Here is a 24,560-nt window from a genome sequence, read left to right on the forward strand (position 1 = left end):
CTGGCTTTGAATCGTGTAATGTACAAAAGCTATCACCCAATGGACGATATCATTCTGACTTTCTAACTGAAAAGGATGAATTGCATGAACCATCATCTCTTGCTTACAACGAGAATGAAAATGAAATTTTAGTTATAAGTGACAACAATAAATCAGTAGAATTGTATGATCTAAATGATAGCGTTCGACATCAACAGTAGGAGTTTTCTTCAAGGATATTCAGACTTCTGTTGTCTCCAGAACTTAAAATGTTATAACATTATATCTAAACAAGGTTTATCCCCAGTATATTAAAAGGTGAAATGTGTTCATCAGCACAGGTAAAATATATAATCATGATAAATGTCAATCATATATATATATATTTGATCAATCTGCACATATTATTATAGTACCTGAAATTCTGGAATAAATAAACCGTATTCATTCAAGGAATTTGCCTTTACCACAATTAACTTTTTTGAATCCTAGGCATTTAGAATGCGGTCAATTATTATATTTATGAGAAGGGCTAATTTGTATGGAAGGGGTAATGATACAATCTTCATTCTCTGTGCCAATAACGTATTCTAGTAATTCAAGGGGTGAAATAAAGGTGCGGTGACTCTTACTCTTACGAAAGCTAAATAGCCTCGTTTAGTGAATGACAACAAATAAATAAAGGCAGCAGTAGTACACCGCTGTTAAAAGTCATAAATCGATTGAGGGAATACAAATCCGGTTTACAAACTATAACAGAGGGAAACACATCAACTATAAGAGGAAAACAATGAAACAACAGAAACACTAGATTGAAACAAAAAACAAACAACAATACAATAGACGTAGAAAGAAACTATTAGATAACAACCGCTATATTTCTGACTTGGTACATGACATTTTAAGAAAAAATGGTTTGTGAGCCTGGTTTTGTTGCTAGCCAAACATCGTGCTTTATGATTCTTTTTGGTAACATTAAATATACGGCTAAAACGACAACATTATATGACAGGAATACATTACAAATGAATAATAATCCAGGCACATATGATGATCATGATGACTTACGAGAGAATCCATGAATCCTGAGATATCCACTGCCATTTGTTTGTAATACTTTTTTTATTTCTACCACCAACCTCAATATCTCTAAATAGCCTTAATCGCTAACCTGGATCTTTATCCGGTGTTAACAATAGCCACTCTCAAATCGGAGGTCGAACAATTCATACTTTATTTTTTGCAAACTTGATTCTGACTTTTTAGCTCACTTTTCGGGCCAAGTGAGCTTTTCCCATCACTTTGCGTCCGGCGTCCGGCGTCAGGCGTCCGTCGTCCGTCGGCGTCCGTCGTCGTCCGTCGTCGTTAACTTTTACAAAAATCTTCTCCTCTGAAACTACTGGGCCAAATTTAACCAAACTTGGCCACAATCATCATTGGAGTATCTAGTTTAAAAAATGTGTCCGGTGACCCGGCCAACCAACCAAGATGGCCGCCATGGCTAAAAATAGAACATAGGGGTAAAATGCAGTTTTTGGCTTATAACTCAAAAACCAAAGCATTTATAGCAAATCTGACAGGGTGATATTGTTCATCAGGTCAAGATCTATCTGCCCTGGAATTTTCAGATGAATCGGACATTCCGTTGTTGGGTTGCTGCCCCTGAAATGGTAATTTTAAGGAAATTTTGCTGCTTTTGGTTATTATCTTGAATATTATTATAGATAGAGATAAACTGTAAACAGCAATAATGTTCAGCAAAGTAAGATCTACAAATAAGTCAACATGATCAAAATGGTCAGTTGACCACTTTAGGAGTTATTGCCCTTTATAGTCAATTTTTAACCATTTTTCGTAAATCTTAGTAATCTTTTAGAAAAATCTTCTCCTCTGAAACTACTGGGCCAAATTTAACCAAACTTAGCCATAATCATCATTGGGGTATATAGTTAAAAAAATGTGTCCGGTAACTCGGCCAACAAACCAAGATGGCCGCCATGGCTAAAAATAGAACATGGGGGTAAAATGCAGTTTCTGACTTATAACTCGAAAACCAAAGCATTAAGAGCAAATCTGACAAGTAAAATTGTTGATCAGGTCACGATCTATCTGCCCTGAAATTTTCAGATGAATCGGATAATTGGTTGTTAGGTTGCTGCCCCTGAATTGGTAATTTTGAGGAAATTTTGCTGTTTTTTTGTTATTATATTGAATATTATTATTATAATCCTGGTACTTTTGATAACTATTTAAACCACTGGGTCGATGCCACTGCTGGTGGACGTTTCGTCCCCGAGGGTATCACCAGCCCAGTAGTCAACATTTCGGTGTTGACATGAATATCAATAATGTGGTCATTTTTATAAATTTCCTGTTTACAAAACTTTGAATTTTTCGAAAAACTAAGGATTTTCTTATTCCAGGCATAGATTACCTTAGCCGTATTTGGCACAACTTTTTGGAATTTTTGATTCTCAATGCTCTTCAACTTTGTACATGTTTGGCTTTATCAATATTTCGATTTGAGCGTCACTGATGAGTCTTATGTAGACGAAACGCGCGTTTGGCGTACTAAATTATAATCCTGGTACTTTTGATAACTATAGATAGAGATAAACTGTAAACAGCAATAATGTACAGCAAAGTAAGAACTAAAATTAAGTCACTATGACCAAAATAGTCAATTGACTACCTAAGGAGTTATTGCCCTTCATAGTCAATTTTTAACAATTTTCTTTAAATTTAAAGATTTTCAATAACATTTTCCACAGAAAGTACTGTTATAGATAGAGATAATTGTAAGCAGCAAGAATGTTTAGTAAAGTAAGATCAACAAACACATCACCATCACCAAAACACAATTTTGTCATGAATCCATCTGTGTCCATTGTTTAATATTCACATAGACCAAGGTGAGCGACACAGGCTTTTTTTTTTTCAATTCGAATCATTATAGGGTTTTCGCTTAGCTAATTATGAACTTTGTCGTTGCTTTATCTGGAGTAACCGATTTGTATCTGGAACTTCTTTAAAAGCCGTATTGTTTATATTGAATCTTTCTCCAAATTGTAAACATATAATATCATGGTGCACCTTGTTTTGATCCAAGGTTTTGGGGCTTCCTGAAAGCAAATCATGGAAATTGTATAAGAGGGAGTACGCTGTCGGTAGACTGGTACCGTTCAGTATTTTACAATTTTAAGAATACCGAATGTATACTGAATATTTTAAGGAAAGAAGTTTGTAAATTCCGAAGGTATACTGAAAACTACCACAAAAATTGTTACAAGGTAGCTCCGAACTTTTTTTAAAGGTCATGCATTTTTTAGATGTGATTCTTTTGTAACACAACAGTGCACACACTGAAATGTCTCGCCTTCTTTACTAATCATTGATTTTATGTTGATAGTCCTAAATGTAAAGCTTTATTACAACTGTCACATAAACTTAACATTAACCAAGAAAACCAAACATTGATCAATGAACCATGAAAATGATGTCAAGGTCAGATAAACATGATAAACCATGCCAGGCAGACATGTACAGCTAACAATTCTTCCATACAACAAATATAGTTGACTTATAGCTTATAGTTTAAGAAAAACAGACCAAAACACAAAAACTTAACACTGAGCAACGAACTGTGGGAATGAGGTCAAGGTCAAATAAAATCTGTGCGACTGTCATATGATCATAAAATATTTACATAAACCAAATATAGTGGGCCTATTGCTTATTGTATTAGAAAAATAGACCAAAACTCAAAAACTTAACTTTGACCACTGAACCATGAAAATGAGGTCAAGGTCAGATGACACCTACCAGCTAGACATGTACACCTTACAATCATTCCATACACCAAATATAGTAGATCAATTGCATACAGTATAAGTAAAATAGACCAAAACACAAAAACTTAACTATAACCACTGAACCATGAAAATGAGGTCAAGGTCAGATGACACCTGCCAGTTGGACATGTACACCTTACAGTCCTTCCATACACCGAATATACTAGACATATTGCTTATAGTATCTGAGATATGGACTTGACCACCAAAACTCAACCTTGTTCACTGATCCATGAAATGAGGTCGAGTTCAGGTGAAAACTGTCTTACGGGCATGAGGACCTTGCAAGGTATGCACATACCAAATATAGTTATCCTACTACTTATAATAAGAGAGAACTTAACATTACAACAAAATTTAACTTTTTTCAAGTAGTCACTATACCATGAAAATGAGGTCAAGGACATTGGACATGTGACTGACGGAAACTTCGTATCATGAGGCCTCCATATACAAAGTATGAAGCATCCAGGTCTTCTACCTTCTAAAATATAAAGCTTTAAGAATTTAGCTAACACCGCCGCCGGATCACTATCCCTATGTCGAGCTTTCTGCAACTAAAGTCGCAGGCTCGACAAAAATTAAATATCTCTTGAAATGAATGGTGGTTAATGTGAATCTTGACAGTCCAAATGCAAGCATATCTTTTAATTCAAACTATTAACTTGCTGAAACGATAAAAATGCTTGTATCATTTCATGCATTTTACATACATGAATTTTGAAAAGAGGTGAAGTAAAAAGCTATTATAATCAAAGCTCGCGTTCAAGGAGAATAGTTTTTTTTTTTATTTTAAATTGAAAAGTTACCAGTCTGGATGAATTAGCGTTTATAATCTGTTTGCAATTTATTCATTCTGTTACACGGTATGACTTCTAGATGTCAACTTTCAATGAACTTTAAATTTGCTAATTGGATATTTAATATATGCATTACATTTACCAACTCATCTCCTCAGCGTGACCTTTTCCATAGATATGGACTTTTTGTTGGACTATTGATGTCTTTCAAGAAACATATTAGTATTTTAAGAGATTTGAAACTGTTCCTGGTATGTTAAACACATATAAATCTGAGATTGAACAAAACAGAGTTTCATTTATTTTAAGATCTACTATTATATATCATATAAACGTTTTTTATAAGTAGGTTTGAAATCTGGAGCATCCATATCGTCTCTACCTGTATCAAAATTGCTTCAAGGCCTTTTTAATAATGGATCCATTTTTAACTGACTGTGTTTTGTCATACGATCGTTTATGTTACTTATTAGTATCTTGAACTATTAAGTGATTTAACAACCATTCAAAAGGTCTATTGGAAATAGTGATACTTCAATAGAAGTTGGCCTACTACAGAATAATATTTTCATTGAAATACAGTATGGTCGAGTGGATTTACAAGCCAGACCTTCAAAATCACACAATACATGAAAATACAGAAATGTAGGTACAAATTAAACATGATGACATACCCCTAATTTTTGCATGTTTGGGGCAATTACCTCAAAACTCAATCCTGAGGTACAATGTCAGAGATCTATTTACACACAAATCGGAAAATACAAAAATGTTTGTTTTTGGCCCCTTTATGGCCCTTAATTCCTAATCTGTTGGCACCATAACCCCCAAAATGAATACCAACCTTCTACTTGTGGTATTAAACATTTTGGTACAATTTCAGAGCAATCGAAATACTTTTTTACAAGCAATTGTCCTGAAACTAGGAAAATGTGGTTTTGGTCCCCTTATTCCCAAACGATTGGGACCATCATCCCAAAATCTAATCCTGACCTTCCATTTGTAGTATTGAACTTTCTTAAAAAATGTCATAGAAATCCATTCACTTACACTAAAGTTGTGGTCCAGAAACCAAATGTGTCTTCTGACGACGACAAAGCAGACTATGACATCAAAGCATTATACGAAACTCAAAAAATGTTTGCAGTCATATAAAAAGGATAATAGAAAACATCAACAATAGTTGCGAGTTCAACAGGCAACACCAACCACCAACACTTGTCATTGTCCAGAAAGCTAGACTTTGTAATAGTATGTCTTAATAATTGCATTATGTACAAGGTAATTCACTTGCAGTTGAACTATGATTGAGGATACGATAGCAGGCAGACATGCATGTAGATTCAAATAAGCTACCAATTCCTTTTTTCTATGTCTGTTTTGTATGGTCAGCAACCAGTTCAGTTACTGTATTTTGTTGTATCTTTAATATAGTATGAGACAACACACCATCCAAGTCACAATGTAAACAAAGTCAACAATTATAGGTCAAAGTATGGCTCCACCATGGAACCTTTGATCAAATCGAACAACAAGCTATAAAGGACCACCAAATGACAAGTGTAAAATAATGCAGACTTGAAAATCAACGGTCTAATTTATATCAAAAACAAGAAATGACAAACTTTATGAACCACACCAAGAAACAACAACTACTGAACATCTGGCTCCTGACTTAGGACAAGTGCCAACCTTTACCCTAACCTTAGATAGTCAGTTAACGTTCTAACCTGTTTTGTCCACCCTGAGAATTCTGAGCTTGACCTAAATGAATTGACACCTGTCTTTTACTGAAGATTGCTGTTAATGTATACTCCACATCTATTGTGGTAAAAGTTGCTGATCATGACAGATAATCATGCTAGCTCATTATAAAAGCACTTTTTGATCATTTATTCAGGCGAGAAGAAAAAAATATAAATACATATTTATTTTATATTTTTATTAATGTTAAACAGAAACCATCTACCATATCTTAATTCACATCAACAGAAAACAAGATTTAAGAACACAAAACAAGGATGATATCAACAATGTAAAACATAACAGAATAGTATTCAATAATGAAAATTATGCAAATCAGATTGTAAAAATAAGACATTGGTTGCACAACATAAACGGTAAACCAAATCGATAAATTCACAAAAACCACAAAGACCTCTTCATTTGATTTGGTTCTAGTGATTTCTTTATTACATAAAAACTGTGGTAAATTAGTCGACGTGGAGTCTCAGTGGCGGATCCAGAGGGGGGGTTCCAAGGGTCCGCACCCCCCTTTATTTTGGCCGATCAATGCATTTGAATCGGGACATATGTTTTGCACCCCCCTGCACCCCCCCTTTGCCCTGGGCTAGCACCCCCCCTTTCGAAAATTCCTGCATCCGCCACTGAGTCTTTTCAAATCTCTGTTCAAGTATAAACATGAATATGGGAAAAAAACAAATTTGTAAAGACACCAAATTATTTGCATTGTTATCTAGAACATTTCTTGGGTTTTAAAACTGGCCTAACAAGTATTTGCATTGTCTTGATGACTCCATTCATTGTTTTGTCAGTGATAAATAAAATAATGAAACAAGTTCTGAACATTTTTTTTACAATTACTATGAATAAAAGGAGAAGTGGTGAATATGTCGACCCAGTGAGAAAAATAAACAATATATGTCTTAAACATTTGGGTACATATGGTATCTATCACCTTAATAATGTCCTCTGAAATTTTGCTGTTTTTAAAAGGGAGCTAAATCTAAACAATGAGACAAGTAAAATTTTGAGACAAAACAAATCACCATACGATAGTTTATATCAAACATGTCAAATGGTATAAATTTTCACATAATAAAGACTTGTTAAATTTTTTAAAGAATATAATCCTTGAAAATCCATGCAACATGGATATGAATTCTCCTAAATAGACAAATTTCAATATAAACATTCATTGTCCGTCTTATTTTACTCTTAAATGACCCAATAACATCTTTGAGACAATGAATAATAGTTGCTTACAATTATGGAAAAATTAGGGTATTTATTATTTTGATTTTAAGTGTGGAAATTATTGTAAGAGGTCTGCCTCCATATTCCAGTTTGATTTATTTCATTCAAGTAGTGAAAACTATACATTAACCAGATCAGTATATTATAGATAGGATTTGAATGACATAATTTAACTTGAGTTGTTTCCCTTGTCCAACATTTTTTAGTGATATTTTGTTGATTTTTTATTTGACTAACTGAATTGAAACATGTGATACGCACCGATCTGATAAGAGATACTAACCATATGAAAGTAATGAATTAATCATGGCTTAAACAATTGAAACTTTCTATGTAAAAACATTTTTAAAGTCTATGGGTCAGTATAACAAGTTGAATATCATATGGTTGATTAATTCTCCAACATAGTGACAAAAGGGAAGTATCTCTTGCTCAAACTGTGACAATCAAAAGCTGTCTTGTCAAGAAAGATATAAACATAATACATACATATGCACCAGGCATTGTAAACAAAAATGTAAATAAACAAATAAACAAAAGTATCAATTGACAGATTTTAAACTGCAATGTAAGGTGATATCTGTTTAAAATATTTCATGTAAGTTTTTTCAATAAGACATACAATAACACAAGATTAAATCTCATCAGATACATAATCATTATAGTGAGGCACTGTTATTATTTTTACTTCCACAAGTATGATGTAAAACATATAAAATGCTTTGCAACCCTTAATTAGTATTTCAAAATAGATTTATAATTGCCATTAATGTATTACTCCAGCAAAGATTGAGGTGGTACAGGTAAACAAAGTCTTGATTACCCTACAAACTCTAGATAGTATTGGCAGTTATTTCAAAATATATCATGACACTCTACCAAAACAAAGGCTGAACTGATGATATAACTCAGGAATGTTAAGGGGAGATAACTTGGAAATTAATACATTTCAAATAAAAATAACCATAAAACTGAAACTTAATAAAGCTTGATATAATAAAATTTGAATTACATTTTTAATGTTTTAAAGACAATACAAAAACACTTAGCGATGTTTGTCTGTTTCACACATGGAATTATTCTCAAAAGCATACACACAAAATATGAAAATTAAAGATCAGATCATCTTATGAATTTCTTGGTTCCCTCTATATTTCTTGCAAAAAATTGCTGATTTAGGAAGTTGAGTATTACGTTTTTCAACTTTTTCATTTTTATTATGCAGCACACAAAATAATCTCTATTATATTTATTTGACACTTGCAGATCTTAAACTAGAAAAAATTGAAGACACCATTTTTATCAAGATACATTGTATTATGCACAAAGGATATCAAATGAGTATGTCCGTTTCACAATTTCAATCTTGCACTTACATTTTTTGTACATGTATACATTATAATGGGGGTCTCATTGGTGGGTTCTGATCCCGGATCCTGCTTACACTATATAGGTAAGCAATTCTCATTTTTATGTTATTTCTCGTGTCCCGCTAGACTTCATTTCCCATTTTCACGTCACAATAATTTGACTTTCACGAGTCACGCTTACTAAAAATCAGCAATCCCGTGTCACGCTTAGACCCCCATGAGACCCACTATAATTAGTTTATTATGATTAAACATTTCCAGATCTTCATAAAAATTACAAGAATGTCACAAACATAATAAGATACATTGTAGAATTCTTGTGTTGTATTTACAATGCACCATTTAAATATCAATGTCATTTTTAAATAAATATGCTGAGATTCATGATTCTGTCATTACCACGTAACATGAGATTTATGGAAAAATGTACGACTGTTTATGATTTTGAATTCTTTAAACACCATTTTCATCTAAACAACCTTTGAAAAGAATGTTTAAAGCGTAATGGTCACTTATGTAATACAAAGTAAACATCCAATTGAGTCCAAAAAGACAACTTCTACAGAGGTGTATAACAACCTTGGCTACGGTACCAATGAATGACATAGAGAAGCTGATCCATGAGTTTAGAGAGTTGAAATTTCAAATTATCATGACTGAATAAAAATAGGAGTGTGTTAAGGAAATTATGATCAGTTCTGCTTTATTCACCTAGAAAATTTCACGGTTTATTATAAGGACATTTTTTAATGAACTTTGGTTTGTCCAATTAAAAAAAATGTGAAAACATGTATGGTCCCTTTTTCTTTACAAAAATTAAAGTCTCCCAAATGCATTTATAGAATATATATTTAAAAATCTTGATAATTAATTTTTTTTTAATTTTTCTTTCAGAACATAAAAATACAACAGGGGCATCACAAAGCAGCCCCTCACAAAAGACATTGCGGCTTGCCTTTGATATTGGCTTATGTTCTCCTAGTTTTTAATTATAATCATTGCACAGAATTTTCTCATACCAATTTTCTAACAGATTCAGTTCTATAACTAGCATTGGTTTATCAACATAAACATAATGAATGCTAAAAACATTGCTACCTTATGTCAAGTATATTTTAAGTAATAAAAAAAAAATTAAATCACAATTTGAAGAAATTTTTTGTGTGTGAGTCATATGTTTATATAAACATGTATATGAAATAACATTATTCATGATCGGATTTCATTAATTAGTAAAAAAATTAATCTCAATCTTTTGTAAGTTATCTTTATTAACAATGTTGAGTAAGTTCTTTACTGACAATTGTATGTAAGTTCTTACTGACAATCATGTGTAAGTTCTTTACTGACAATTGTGTGCAAGTTCTTAATGACAATCATGTGTAAGTTCTTTACTGACAATTGTGTGTTAGTTCTTTCCTGACAATTGTGTGTAAGTTCTTACTGACAATCATGTGTAAGGTCTTTACTGACAATTGTGTGCAAGTTCTTAATGACAATCCTGTGTAAGTTCTTTACTGACAATTGTGTGTAAGTTCTTACTGACAATCGTGTGTAAGTTTTTTTTACTGATAATCATGATTAATTTCTTACGTACAATCATGTGTAAGTTCTTAATTTCAAACATGTGTAAGTTCTTTACTGACAATGGTGTGTAAGTTGACAACCATCAATAAGTTGTTTACTGACAATTTACTGAAAATCTCATGTAAGTTCTTTACTGGTAAGTGTGTTGTCTTTATCTAATAGTTGTACACTTTTCAAATGAATACAAAAGTAATGCTGTTTTTTAATGAAGTGAACCATAGTCCTGTAATCTGAAAAAAACAAAATAAAATAATTGAAATAATGAAATAATAATGAAAGTACAATAGAACTTATTTACAAACTTTAAAAGAAATATATTTGTTTTTACTAATAGTAATTTATGTATAAGAATGTTTGAATACTTTTACAAATGCAATAAAGTACATATACATGTAAGTCAGTAACACATGTAGATTTTCACCTGAAGTACACCCAGACCCTGGACATACATGTACAACAGTACAATGCTTCACTTCACACATTTTCTCATTGTCGTGTACTTTTAAGTATCAAGGTGACTTTCTATGATCCTTGTAACAATTAATGGGTTTCTTTTTTCAAGGTTGGCTACTTTCGCCCCGCTAGTCATTGTATCTATGGTAATAATAAAAAAGAATGTCTAATTTGTCAACGTACCAATTATTATCTCAGAAATATGCAACATATGCAACTTTTAATAGTTCTGTTTAATAACCCCTCATCAACATCAATAATAGATGTACAGTCTGTACAGTTAGCCACTAGTCCGATGCCCCAGACTAGTAAATATTGTTTCGGACTAGTGAAAATTTTCAAAATTTTACATAGTCATGAAGGGACAAATTTTGATAATTAGTTTCCGGACTAGTAAATGAAAACATTTTCTGTGCAGACTGATGTATATAAAGATGTATAAGTGTTGATGTAACCTGAAGCAAGTACAGACCCACTAATAGATGTATATAAAAATGTATAAGTGTTGATGTAACCTGAAGCAAGTACAGACCCACTTAAAGCTTGCATAACATAACAACATGATCAAATCTATTCTAGACATTTATTGTTGAAGGTATTTGCTTTTGTAACATAAACATGTCACCTGTTCAGTTAAGTTTTAGGTCATCAAAATAAATGAACGTGGCTTTTTAAAACTTTTTTCAGTTAAGAAATTGTCCATGCAAAACATAATAAACATTTAAACTGGATAAATCTTTGATTTTTTAACATGTTTAATCTAACATAACACAGCTGACAACAGAAAAGTAGCTTTATATTTAAACTAGTCTTACAACACACAGTATGACATTTAAGGGAAACAAATGTACTTTCTGAATTAATTTTATAAAAGACAGATGGGTCTTTTACACATGTTGTGATACATTATAATATAAAAGATTTTTTTGGCAGACTATGTATACAAAGGTTTAAATCTGTCCTACATTTCTGACATACATCTACATGTATATTGTATTGGACCAAAGTGGGAAATTAAAATTGTGGAGTAATATACAAAACTGTACATGTATATATGCATGAATAAAGCACAGAAATATTTCTTACTTTTTAATTTGTCTTGCAAATTTCCACTTAAATTTTAAGAAAATTGATACCAATGGATACTATTTGTAAACTTATTTTCAAAAAAAATATATATCCATGACATAAACCATGACCTAATTCTTTGTATTTAAATTAAACTTCTTATCTCAGTCTGGCACTTAAAATGTCAATGAATGTACTGAATTCAGCTGGATCAAGTTCAACATTTTACAATACAAAACATGTACATGCCACATTGTCAGATTGTATGAATTTGGCATTATTTCAGTTAAAATATTGCTTGCTAAATGCTAAATTACACAAGAAATGAAACAATTCAATTTCATTTAAATAAATAGTTTTCTACAAATACATGTATATAAACATGATAAAGAAATTCCAATTATTGTGATATGTCATGACTGCAAAAGATATAGTTTGTATATATGCATTCAATAAACATTTAACTTTTCACTTCAAGTAGTTTGAGACAACTGTACATGTTACCCATACAAATGTATATTCAGGGGCATAATAAAAGTTTTAAAATGCTATTAAACATTCAAGGGGATAAATGTAAACTGTAACCATTTCAAGTACAATATTAATGTAAACATATTAATTCTTTTATTTGTATTTGTATACAGTAATGAATCTCTTTGAAGCATCATGAAATTTAATTGTAACATGAAATACATTTTTATGTACATGTATACAATCAGGTGCGGATCCAGAGGGGGGGTTCCGGGGGTTTGAACCCCCCTTTTTTTTGGACGATCAATGCATTTGAATGGGGACATGCAATTGGAACCCCCCCTTTGTCCTGGGTTAGGAACCCCCCTTTTTTAAAATGGCTGGATCCGCCCCTGACAATAAATGAGAATTCAAAGACTTCAATCACGAAAAATCACTATCACACCTCAAATGATAGTCAAAGCATACATAGAATTTTATATTCTGATGTAAACCGAATGTTTGTTTTAGTAGTAATTTTATCTTCATTTTATCAAGAGCAGCTTAAAAAAACGATGAAGGTCTGAAAATAATAACATACATGACATAAAGATTTTACTAACTTAAGTATAAAATCATGTGTCTTAAGCAAAATGTCTTGTATTTATATTAACACGTCGGAGCAATATCGATTTCAATGTCTTGAAACAGTCCAGGTGACCAGCTGCCGGAGTTATTGGATCTTACAGGCATTGTTTTTCATGTTTTATGACCAGCTGCAGGAGTTATTGGATCTTACAGGCATTTTTTTCATGTTTTATGACCAGCTGCAGGAGTTATTGATATCTTACAGGCATTGTTTTTCATGTTTTATGACCAGCTGCAGGAGTTATTGGATCTTACAGGCATTGTTTTTCATGTTTTATGACCAGCTGCAGGAGTTATTGGATCTTACAGGCATTGTTTTTCATGTTTTATGACCAGCTGCAGGAGTTATTGGATCTGACAGGCATTGTTTTTCATGTTTTATGACCAGCTGCAGAAGTTATTGGATCTTACAGGCATTGTTTTTCATATTAAAAAGTAAACCCCTATACAGTGTATCTTGACAGCCAAAAAGTACATGTACAATGTCAATGAATGTATTAAGCACAAAATTAAACAAAAAGACAATAGAAACGATATACCAATCTAAGAGTACATCCAGTGATCAAAAGGCTGGTTCTAAACTAGCTTCAACTAACACTGTAACATAGAATGTAAAACAGTGCAATTAATCATGTTTTCCAAGTCTAAAATATCAACTAGTACACATCAAACTGATTAAGCATGTTTAGTGTAAAGATGTCATTAACAGTCTGTGAATAACAAAGTTTTATGTGTAAATTAGGTAGTCAACATCACCTGCAGGTATTTACCGTATTATATACTTACTTTTGAATTGTAGGGTATTAGTTCCATGTCAGTTTTTGAGTATTTTTACATTCATGTAAAGCTTGGAGAGTTTTATCAAAGACTTCCCTTTGTCTATTGTAGTCAACCCTGTGAAAAACCAGAAGGTACATGTAGTTACACATAGACCATCCACTGGACGACAACTGGAATCTAGCACTAATTGTTGGGGGAATGTTCACTTCCTGAGCTAATATTCCCATGTAAGCATCCTCGTTTGGAATGATTTTAATGTACTGACTAATGTTAACAACTTTTTTAACAACGTCAGCAGAAAGTAAATAGCCTACACCACTGACATAAGGAGGATATGTTTCCTCCTCATATTCTTCTTTTAGCACATGCCACCTACTGTCTTGATCACGTATAACTCTCCGTTGTTTAGGGTCTGACTGGACGTGACCCATATATAAACTGTTTGCATCTTGATGATGTATTATGATATCATATAAGTTATGAGTATGAACAAAACAATCATCGTCAGTTTTTAATATGAATTTGGCTGGGCAATACCTGCTTGCCCAGTGGAATCCTTGCATCACTTTTAGCGATAGGTTTCTGTAAGAGTCTGTATAGCTGCCTGATATTATATCCCTGAAAGACTTGAATTCCTCTTGTAAACTGTCCTGTAAGTCACTAGACTCTACTTTACCTATAAGAAACAAACATTGCCATGCATTCTCGGAATGTTTGTACAAAACTGGATTACACCAAGTCTCTCTTATAATTTGTCTATTCTGTATATTTTTGGGTGCAGACACTATAAGAATTAAAAATTCTATACCACTTTTGCATATATTTCCTGGAGTATTTCCTAAAATCTCTGAAATGTTCCATTTAAGACTATAATAATGATTCTCCATTGCAGCAAATTTTGATGATCCACCAAATTTTGGAATCAATTTAATTCTGCTTTTGTGAGAGCTGTGGTATGGAACTGTAGGTGGGAAATACTTCAATAAAAAGGTATAAAGCACTATAAAACCAATGGTTATAGCAAGGACAGAAGTGATACTAGCTTTTAGTATAACCTTCGGTGATGTCCTATGCCTTCGCATTACTGACTGAACTTGAAGTGAGACAATATATTTAGTATCAATGGGAGATTCTGTCTGATGAGACGATTCGTCAGGTGTTGTAATTTGGCACTTCAGAGGGTTTGCCTCATGCTGAAGATGGTGCATGGTGGGGACTTTAGGTGTCCCCATGGCAAAAATGTTTGTCTGTCACAGCTCTTCCACATCAAAACTCTTAGTAGAGCAAAGCCATATCCTACTAGTATTCAATAATCTGAAAGACAAAATCTGATTTGATAATAATTCCACTTAAAAACTGAAATAGGTTATTGGTATGTAATTTTAAATCAAACTAGACTTATCATGTATATTGAGACAATTTACTACTGCTGACAAGTTACGGCAGTACAGTATAAACATTATTTGATTATATAATTTCAATTGGATATTTTTGGGTAAACTATAAATTACATGTACAAGTACAAAACTGGGCATCTATTTTTTTACATACAACAGGTACACTGTATTGTAAGATTCTCATTTTCAGATCCAAATACACATACATGTACAGTTTACAAATTAAGTTTTATTCACATTTTCTTATAATTCCACTTGTAAGAGGGTGGTAAAGGGGGGTGCTTGCACGAAAAAAACGTGAAATAAGACATAATTTCACGTTGAATGTGAAATAATTTCTGTAATGAACGTTGCACGTTGCACGAAAAATAAATACTTTTATTTGAACCTTTTGTGACTGAGTCACTGTCTTCTTGTATATATTAACTCTTTGTTTTACTTGATATTCCCGATTTAGTATACACATTTATGATATAATTGGTTTTTGGCTTTTAAAAAAGTATTTCTTGACGATCCCTGCCAAGTGTTTGAATTTTATTTGAAAAATACCGAGTACGCAAAATAAGACTGAAAATCACGATCACGTAAAATTAAATAAGCAGAACACGTTGAACAAGGCACCCTTCTTGCACGACTGAACGTCAAATAAAAAAGTAAAAACATGTTGAACGTGAAATAAAAAACGGTGATCACATTGCATGAAAATAACCCTTTACCACCCTCTTGTAATAATATGTTTACTGTGACCATTTCTTGCCCTTACAGATAATAAGACAGCATCATAATAATTATAAATAGTTTGATACACATGAACATTGTTAATTTGACAATGATTCCTCATATTTATAAATGATAATTTTTTAATGACATTATGGATTCTGTTTTAAGAAAATAATCTAAATCAATATAAATTGAATGATTCATTTGCATGTGAACAAATTTCTGCTTACACAAAAATTGCAATTCATAAAAAAAACAAGTCATGTCCAAAAATCAGTTTAGATACCCATGATAGAAATATAGATGAACAATGTAATAAGCAAAGCATACATGTTTGTAAAATATCAATGTTCATCTAATGATTTTAGGACATTTTAGCATTTTTTAAGCTTTATTCTAAACAGGTATGATTTTTTTATCTAAAAAAAAAAACACCATATTAGTGTTTGATTCATTTCTATCATGTAGGTTTTTTTTTATCAAACAAAATTTGAGTTCCATGCATAATCTATACAAAATCTGACAATTTTGCACAACCTGTAGCATGAAAAAAGACCTGTGACACACACTTTTTATTATATTTTTAAAAAAAGCATGATAAAAACTCTCCCTGGGTTCCCTCTAAATCCACCTCTGGCTATTTAAAAAAAATGTGTAGAAAACAAAGGAATGACCACATGTACATTTTAACAATGTACAGAAATGTTATTCTCTAATTTTTGTGATATTTTCACATTTCCTGACCAGTGGGAGAAAAATATTTCTCCTCACTTGTGAAAAATCTGTTTTCGGCAAATGATTGGTTAAAATTAATTGTGACGTTAAATTTAATTGTTTTCTTCTGCATTTTCTTATTGTGACGTCATGCATGAAAAAAGGTGACCATGTCTGATGATGTCACATCAAAATTACACAACTTTCCTCATATCTTTGAAAAGGAAGGATACAAATCATTAGAGAAACAGATTACACCACTATATCTGTGGTATTACGATATTTCTCCACTGTACAGTCAGAACTCAGACATAAATAAGTCTGAATCTGCTTTTGACTCATAGAGGTCTAAATTTGTAAGTTTTAGGATTTGTCTCCCTTCAATGCAAGACAAAATACGACTTTAATAAGTCAAATATTGTTAAGCATGAAATAATTGACCAGAATCAAAAAGTTGCAAATATCGACTCCTACAAGTCGATAAGTTATCAAAATTGGTTAACTTCAAGACCCACACATATTTATAAAAAGGTCATGCATCTAAATCAAATAATGACAACATTGAAAGACAATGCTTTGTCTTCTAAAGAAAAATATGAATGAGAGTCTAAAAAATCGGAGATAATGTTAATTAACCTTACAATGCAACCACCTGGAACAGACATATGACAGAGTTGTCAAGCCACAACTGGAGATTTGGAAATTTTCAGCTGGAGTTTGGGCCTCAAAACTGGAGATTTTTTATCGACCTTTTTATCGACATACGCAAGATTTTTTTGTGTGTGTTTAAACTGCATATATATCTTTCTTTTTTGTTAAAAAAACAATGATTCCATACCTTTGAACACCTGCATAGCCATTTTTTACTCAGTAAAATAGAAGATAAGGGGGGTTCAAATATTTATTCATCATATATAGTTCCAAGATAAAGTGATCAGCCATCATACATGGCAAAAAGTACCTTTTCTTTAGCTACATTGTCAACTTTAGTACCACTACTGAACATGTTTGTAACAGAAATGTTGAATTGATAGAGTTGTGGGTCTTCTGGTGGGTAGCTGTCTCAATATTTTTAGTCAAGTAATTAGGGCCGCCATAGTCAGCTTTGTATGAAGTGTAGTAAGCATGGTCTTGACCCTTGGCACTTGACTTGCACCATTTTTAAATTTGGCTAAGATACTGTGTCTTCTTTAATTTGATGCTGGGGTATTTGGTGATAACATACAGTTTGCATTTTGTCAAATTATAAGACAAACACACTTTAATATGTAAAGGTATTCCATTGGCTTTGATAGAAAACAAGCCATACATGCCATATTTGAGTTGATTTTATTGTCTTTAAGGTTCAGTATAAACTGTAAGTCTGTTCCATGTTTTTCAACAGCATCAAAATCGATGTTTATACGTATATTTAACTAGCTAGTTGATTACTAGGTAAATGCCAATCATCATTACTGGAGACTTCCGTTTTTCTCAGACTTTTCCCATATCAATTTTGAGTTTCTCAGACCTTTTCCCTGTCCGTATCTATTTCGAAACAGCAATGTCTACTGAAATTTTTTCAAGATTGACATTTTCAAAAAGCGGAAGATTTCAATTTTTAACGGGAGGGACGGAAGAGGGTCTGAAAAGCGGGAGATTTTAACTCCCGCCGGAAGAATCACATCATGTATGCTGAAACCACACTTAATGAGGTAAAACATCTGTGTTCAGTAAGAATGTTCAATTAGATAATTAAATATAGACAGTGATCGGGAAAGTCGTGCGCCCTGCGCCTATAGCGCATATCGACCAGAAATGGCGCATAGAGTGACTTATGTAAGCGCCCACGTGGCGCACAATATTTTTCACTTCGTTTCGATACGTTTAGATATTGTCAAATGGATTTCCGATCGTGTTCCGTGCCGCCATGTGTGTGTACACAACTGTGTAATGTTCCTTCAATGATAGGAGCATCTATATATTTTTGGGACGTCTCGGGTGTTTTCCTATGGAAATAATAGAACCATGGGTGTAACTGATTACCCAACAAACGTAATTAACCATCATTCATGATATGATTTTTTACAACCTTAAATTTGTAAAATTTGGCTAGTACAGACGAGATTTGTCTCTAATTATTATCTTTTAACTTAGTTCAGCTTGATACTTTTTCGTTGAAAAACCCCAAAGCCTTTTTATGAATATAGCTTTTGTCTCCATAAAAGGCGACTAACTGTCCTTGTCACTTTTTGGTCTTTGGCTTGTTTTGATATTTTATAAACATGCCTTCAGCGAATTGTTGTTTTGTTTTATCAATTAATGATACTCTCTACTGTTATTGTTGTCATCGTGATGAAGTAATAATAATACAAGAAGTGCAGAGGAAATGCCAAATACGTCCTCTAATACGGAACGTCGGGAATAAGTATGGTATCGACGAAGACCCAAATTTAATGTAAAAAAAAACATGCACATGAACAAGACAACAGTAGCAGTAGAAACATTGTAAATAAAGGATATCTTAAATATTATCTGGTTTGGAAGAAATTATTTTACATTCTTTGTTGAATTGAAATAACAAAATCACAGGCACAATATCTATAATATTATTTAAAATCATAAAGGTAAGTACCACCATCACTTTGCCGAGATATACACTTTTTACTTTTTTCACTGTAGTCAATTCAAATTAAATGGCCCATTCATTTGACAACATGGCCCATTATTTTTTTAAATGGCCCCTTGAATTTAATTTTGAGGGGCCCTGGGCCCATAGAGAAAAAATCCTTCCAGATCACTGTATAGATAGCTTAAGTCTTTGTGAACTCTCTTGTTGTCATAGGTGGTGTACTTTGGCCACCAAGTAAAATTAAGTTTTTTCATCAGCATAAATAGACCTACATGTATTAACATGATTAAACAAGTCTGTCATTTTCTGACTTAGAAAAGTCTAAAATTGAAAACACATTTTTATAATAAATACATGTTTTGACTTCTTTAAGTCAAAAGCAAAAATCGACTTGTTTATGCCTGAGCTCTGACTGCTGTACACAACTTTGCAAATCTTTGAAAAGGAAGGATAAAAATAAAATCATAAGCAGTCAGGGGACTTACTTAAATAAGTGATTTTCTAAATCACTGATTTAAGTAACATTACTTCCATAAAGGTTGGAAGTTAGAGTTGTCTTTCTTTAATAATCACCTATTTAAGGCAGATTTTACAATAAGAAGGAATTATTGTTTTTTGTATCCATCAAAAAAGCAATTGCTGAAACTGTGAAACAGACTGTGTAATGGAGTAATGCATTATGTTATTGAATAAAATGTGTCTTTCTGAGTAAATAAAAATAAAAATTACTCTGTGTTTGTGTTTTATGTTAGAATTAGAGGGTTTTCAATTTCAAAATATTGGACATGGAATAGACATCATGACCTACTTTACTGACATCCAGCTTATTTGGAGTGGAATTTTGAAGTATTATTTATAAGTGGAGCCTAATAACATGGACTTATATTTTAATAAAAAGTCTTCTTTTGTGTTTTAATCATAACTTTAAGGCAGATTTTTATTGGTAAAGGCTAAAAAAGGTAATTTAATAATATTGTTGCTAACGTCACGTCTTTTCCGTCCATTGTGGTATGTCACGATCGCAATTTTCTTGTTAGTTCTCAGACAGCCCATTGTAGTTATTTTTATCCCGGGTTTTATAAATAATTGAAAATAGCAATCATATTAAATTTGGATGACGTAAGGGGGTCAAAGGACTTGAGGAATCAATATCATTGGCTGTTTTATTTTTTGCGAACGTTACTGTTCGAGGTTTCCGTCCAAATCAGTGTCACGTGAGCAACATATATTTATATCTGTAACTCTCCTGTATAGGAGTTACGATATCGCCCTTTGCAGAAATAGATTCGGAGTCAGTTCCTTCACATGATGGGGAAGCAAAGAAGGTAAGTTGTATGTAATATCGTTACAAGAGGACCTTAAATGTATTCCGTCCATCAAAAAGACGTTCGCAACAAAACATAATGTCATGATAGTAGATGTTGCTAATGTTACTATTACGAATTGGTTTCTTGTGTATTCATTTGATATAAAGTACACCTGCAAATGACATTCTGTATATTTAGAAATTCTAAACCAGACTGTACAATTTTATTACTCCAGGCATATTTTAAACATCACTGTGTGCATACATTTTAACTTTTAAAGATGTTGTTGCTCATGTGACATGTCCAAATGTCGCTAACGTTACTAATTTTTTGGTTTCTTGTGTATTCATTTGATATAAAGTACACCTGCAAATGACATTCTGTATATTTAGAAATTCTAAACCAGACTGTACAATTTTATTACTCCAGGCATATATTAAACATCACTGTGTGCATACATTTTAACTTTTAAAGATGTTGTTGCTCATGTGACATGTCCAAATGTCGCTAACGTTACTCATTTTTGTCTCCGTCACATTAGCAACATGAAAGTAGGAGACAGAACACAATACTGTAAAATCTGCCTTAAGTAGTACAAATTAATCACTAGAAGAAGTGATTTAATTTTACTGTAGCTTTAAATATAGAATACTAATGATCCAGGGACTAATTATGTTTCTAAACTTATCAGAACCAACATCTGTGTTGTCTAGGATGACCAGGTCATTTCAGGTGATGACCTTGTACTGAATCTAGGATAATGACATAAAAATCACTTGTTTAAGTATCAGACCTCAATTTCCTTCCCACAAATCACTTCTTTAAGTATCATTCTTTTAATAATCCCTACTAATTTCAACACCCCCGAACAGTGAGATTTTTATCGTGAACAGTAGAATTTTATTACATAATCTGAAAGATGAAACCTTGAACTTCACAGTAAAAATACTCCCACTGCTGGGAAAAATCTTTGAAGAAAGTATCAGTTCATTATGTAAAGCCATTATTATAGCATTTTTTCAACTAAAATAGAATTTTCAGCTAAATGATAGCATCAAAGGCAGAAACCTTTCTACTTAAAAGAAGCAAAAAGTTTATTTTTTTTAAATTTTACTAATTAAAAGTTATTATTTAAACCTATGTGTTTAAAATTTGGAAAAAAATACAAAATTCAAATTTGTGACAAAACCACGATTTTGCTACTCAAATAAGTGATTTAAAATCACCTATTTCAGTAAGTCCCCTGACTGATAAGGGAAACAGATTATACCGCTGTAACTCGTGTATTGCGATATTTCTCCACTCTCAACAGTTAAATTTTATTATTTAAAGAGCTCTGCAACCCTCGGGCTTTAAATATTAAAATTTAACTGTCTCGAGTGGAGAAATATCGTAATACACTTGTTGCAGAATCTATATTTCCATATCAAAAAGCACAGGCACTTGTTTCTGTCAATGTGGGGTTAACCATACACACCTGTATGAAAGTGATTTTTCGTACGGTGTGGATAGTAAACCCCACATGCACATTGGAAGAAACAAGTGCCTGTGTCAAAAAGCTCTAAAGCCTAATCCAGTCATATTTGGATGGAAATATTTTCAATAATTACCCATACAAATCATCAAATGTAGGCTGTCACTGCCGATAAGAGTGCTACAGTGTGCTAAACATAAATGTCATTATTGTGGAAAATCTAAAACTTCACGTTTTTTATACTTTTATAAATATTTCAGTCTAAGGTTAACATGTGTGATGAATAATCCTACCTGATTATGTCTGTGATCATTGATTTCTGTAATGTGGGTTGATTACATTTATAAAATTTTATTGTTCTTTATCAACTGATGTTTTGTTACAATATTTTGACTCCTTACCTTTAAAACAACCTGTGTTTTTGATAAACGATCAACGAATACCACGTAATGCCAAGCGCCATTTGGTGTTGTGCCAACAAGGTCAAGGCAATTTATCATGGGAGACAACTCTACATTTTTGACACACCTCTTCCGATTCCACAGAGTCCAAAGTTCACTTTATATTTTCTTATTTTTTATGGGAATTTGCATTTAAAATAAATAAATAAACTTTTTTCAATATTTTTATATCAAAACTCAATATATTTTATTTGTAGGTAAAGTGTATTTTTCCAGCCGGACATTTTTTTAACATCTAAAATCTGCCGTAATTTTTCATACTAACTAAACTGAATAATGAAATGCCATGAATGGCATGATAAAGTTATGAAATAAAATTTAAAAGTATTCGAGAATATATCTTAGAAGCCAGCGGTAAATCTTCATATGCAGAAGTGAAATTCGAATAGAAAAAAATGGTGTAAACGCGGGAAAACTTCGGAAAAAACCTAATGTAGATCTATGTACAGTACACTGGAGATTTTTTTAATTTAAAGAATGACATTTCATTTATGTTCTACTATCTAGTCATTGCGCTCTAACTACAGAGATTCGAATAAATCACATCATAGCTTCAAAGGACATCTTCTGGACATTTGAGCCGGGGTCTCTACTATTATGCATTGATTCGGGAAGAAGTCCATTATACTGACTAGGGCATTGCATGGTTACCTCAACCTGAGATTATTATACTATACATTATGTCCCAGTCTAAACTACACAAAAAACTGTCTGTACAAACTGAGATCGTTTCATCTCAACCTCTAATAGATCTAAGTGTTCTTCAACTTTAAAATTGACTATTACTAGATCCTTTCCTAGATTTAGTCATTTAAGCTTTATACGGAGACACTCTATGCAAAAAAATCCGACAAAGGAGAAGATTTTTCGTTTATTTTTGTTTATTGCTATAATCACTGGGGTAAAGCTGATGACCGTAACTGCATTCACGGTCATCCCAAGATGTCGGATGAAAAATTAGGTCAGTATCTGTATTTTCTGTTAAAGTGTTTCTAAATATATATCATTTTCTTTTATATACAAAGTATACATTGATACGATGTAAATTTATAAAAGATTCACACAGAAATCCCAAATAACTACCGAAAAATGTTCAGGAAACGCGAAATTCAACTTGAAAAAATCGCTAGGATGACCGTAAATCATTATCAAAATATTTTCAAGATGACCGTAACATAAAACAAGGATGACCGTGATTGGTAAACAGATGACCGTAACTTGTAAAAGATGACCGTAATTTGTAAAGAGGATCGTAACTTTTAAATGATGACCCTCAATTCTAAGACTATCCGTATTTGTATTCATAGCTTTTTGTTATGTTTGTCTCAATAGGGGCTTAGTTAGTGGATATAAACATGTTTCATCAATTTATTTTTAACTCCTTGCCGTATTTTGAGTTCATGACAATGATAGTAAATTGCAAATTTCTCGAAAACAATGAAATATTTATTGATAACGATTTTAAAAATTTAATACAAATTGACAGAGATACGACGAAAAGTTGAAGAAACAAGAATGTGTCCCTCTGAGGTGTCTCTAGTACAACGTCTCATCTACACTATAATTTTCTATGTTCAGTGGACCGTTAAAATGGGAAAAAACTGTAATTTGGCATTATGATTAGAAAGATCATATCATAGAAAACATCTATAATACTAAAATTACGAGGTCCAATTTGTCAGCCGTCATCACGTAAAAACGATGAATCAAAGAATTCAACATTATATATAACTAATATAGTGCAATGGTGTTAATTAAAAATTACACCACTCTAGACCCGTTTGTTTTCCACGTCATTAATATTGCCAATAATTAAGAAGTTCCGGATCGAGTCCGACACCGATACCAATAGTATATTCACCTGTTACCTATTACCTTATCTGTACGTTCCGC

The 24,560-nt window shown here is 32.4% G+C and overlaps 1 protein-coding gene across 1 annotated transcript; it reads right to left on the reverse strand.

Annotated features, from left to right (window-relative positions):
• Positions 1–10,343: 10,343 nt before the first annotated feature.
• LOC143044877 (beta-1,3-galactosyltransferase 1-like) lies at positions 10,344–22,700 on the reverse strand. The gene is made up of 3 exons (XM_076217103.1): positions 22,608–22,700; positions 13,990–15,297; positions 10,344–10,814 (listed from the first exon to the last, which is right to left on the reverse strand). Exon 2 carries the CDS (start codon positions 15,213–15,215, stop codon positions 14,007–14,009), a length of 1,209 nt encoding a protein of 402 aa, XP_076073218.1. The 5' UTR covers positions 15,216–15,297; positions 22,608–22,700; the 3' UTR covers positions 10,344–10,814; positions 13,990–14,006.
• Between the last annotated feature and the right edge of the window lie 1,860 nt (positions 22,701–24,560).

Source organism: Mytilus galloprovincialis, chromosome 1 (genome assembly GCF_965363235.1).
Source record: "Mytilus galloprovincialis chromosome 1, xbMytGall1.hap1.1, whole genome shotgun sequence".
NCBI lineage: Eukaryota > Metazoa > Mollusca > Bivalvia > Mytilida > Mytilidae > Mytilus > Mytilus galloprovincialis.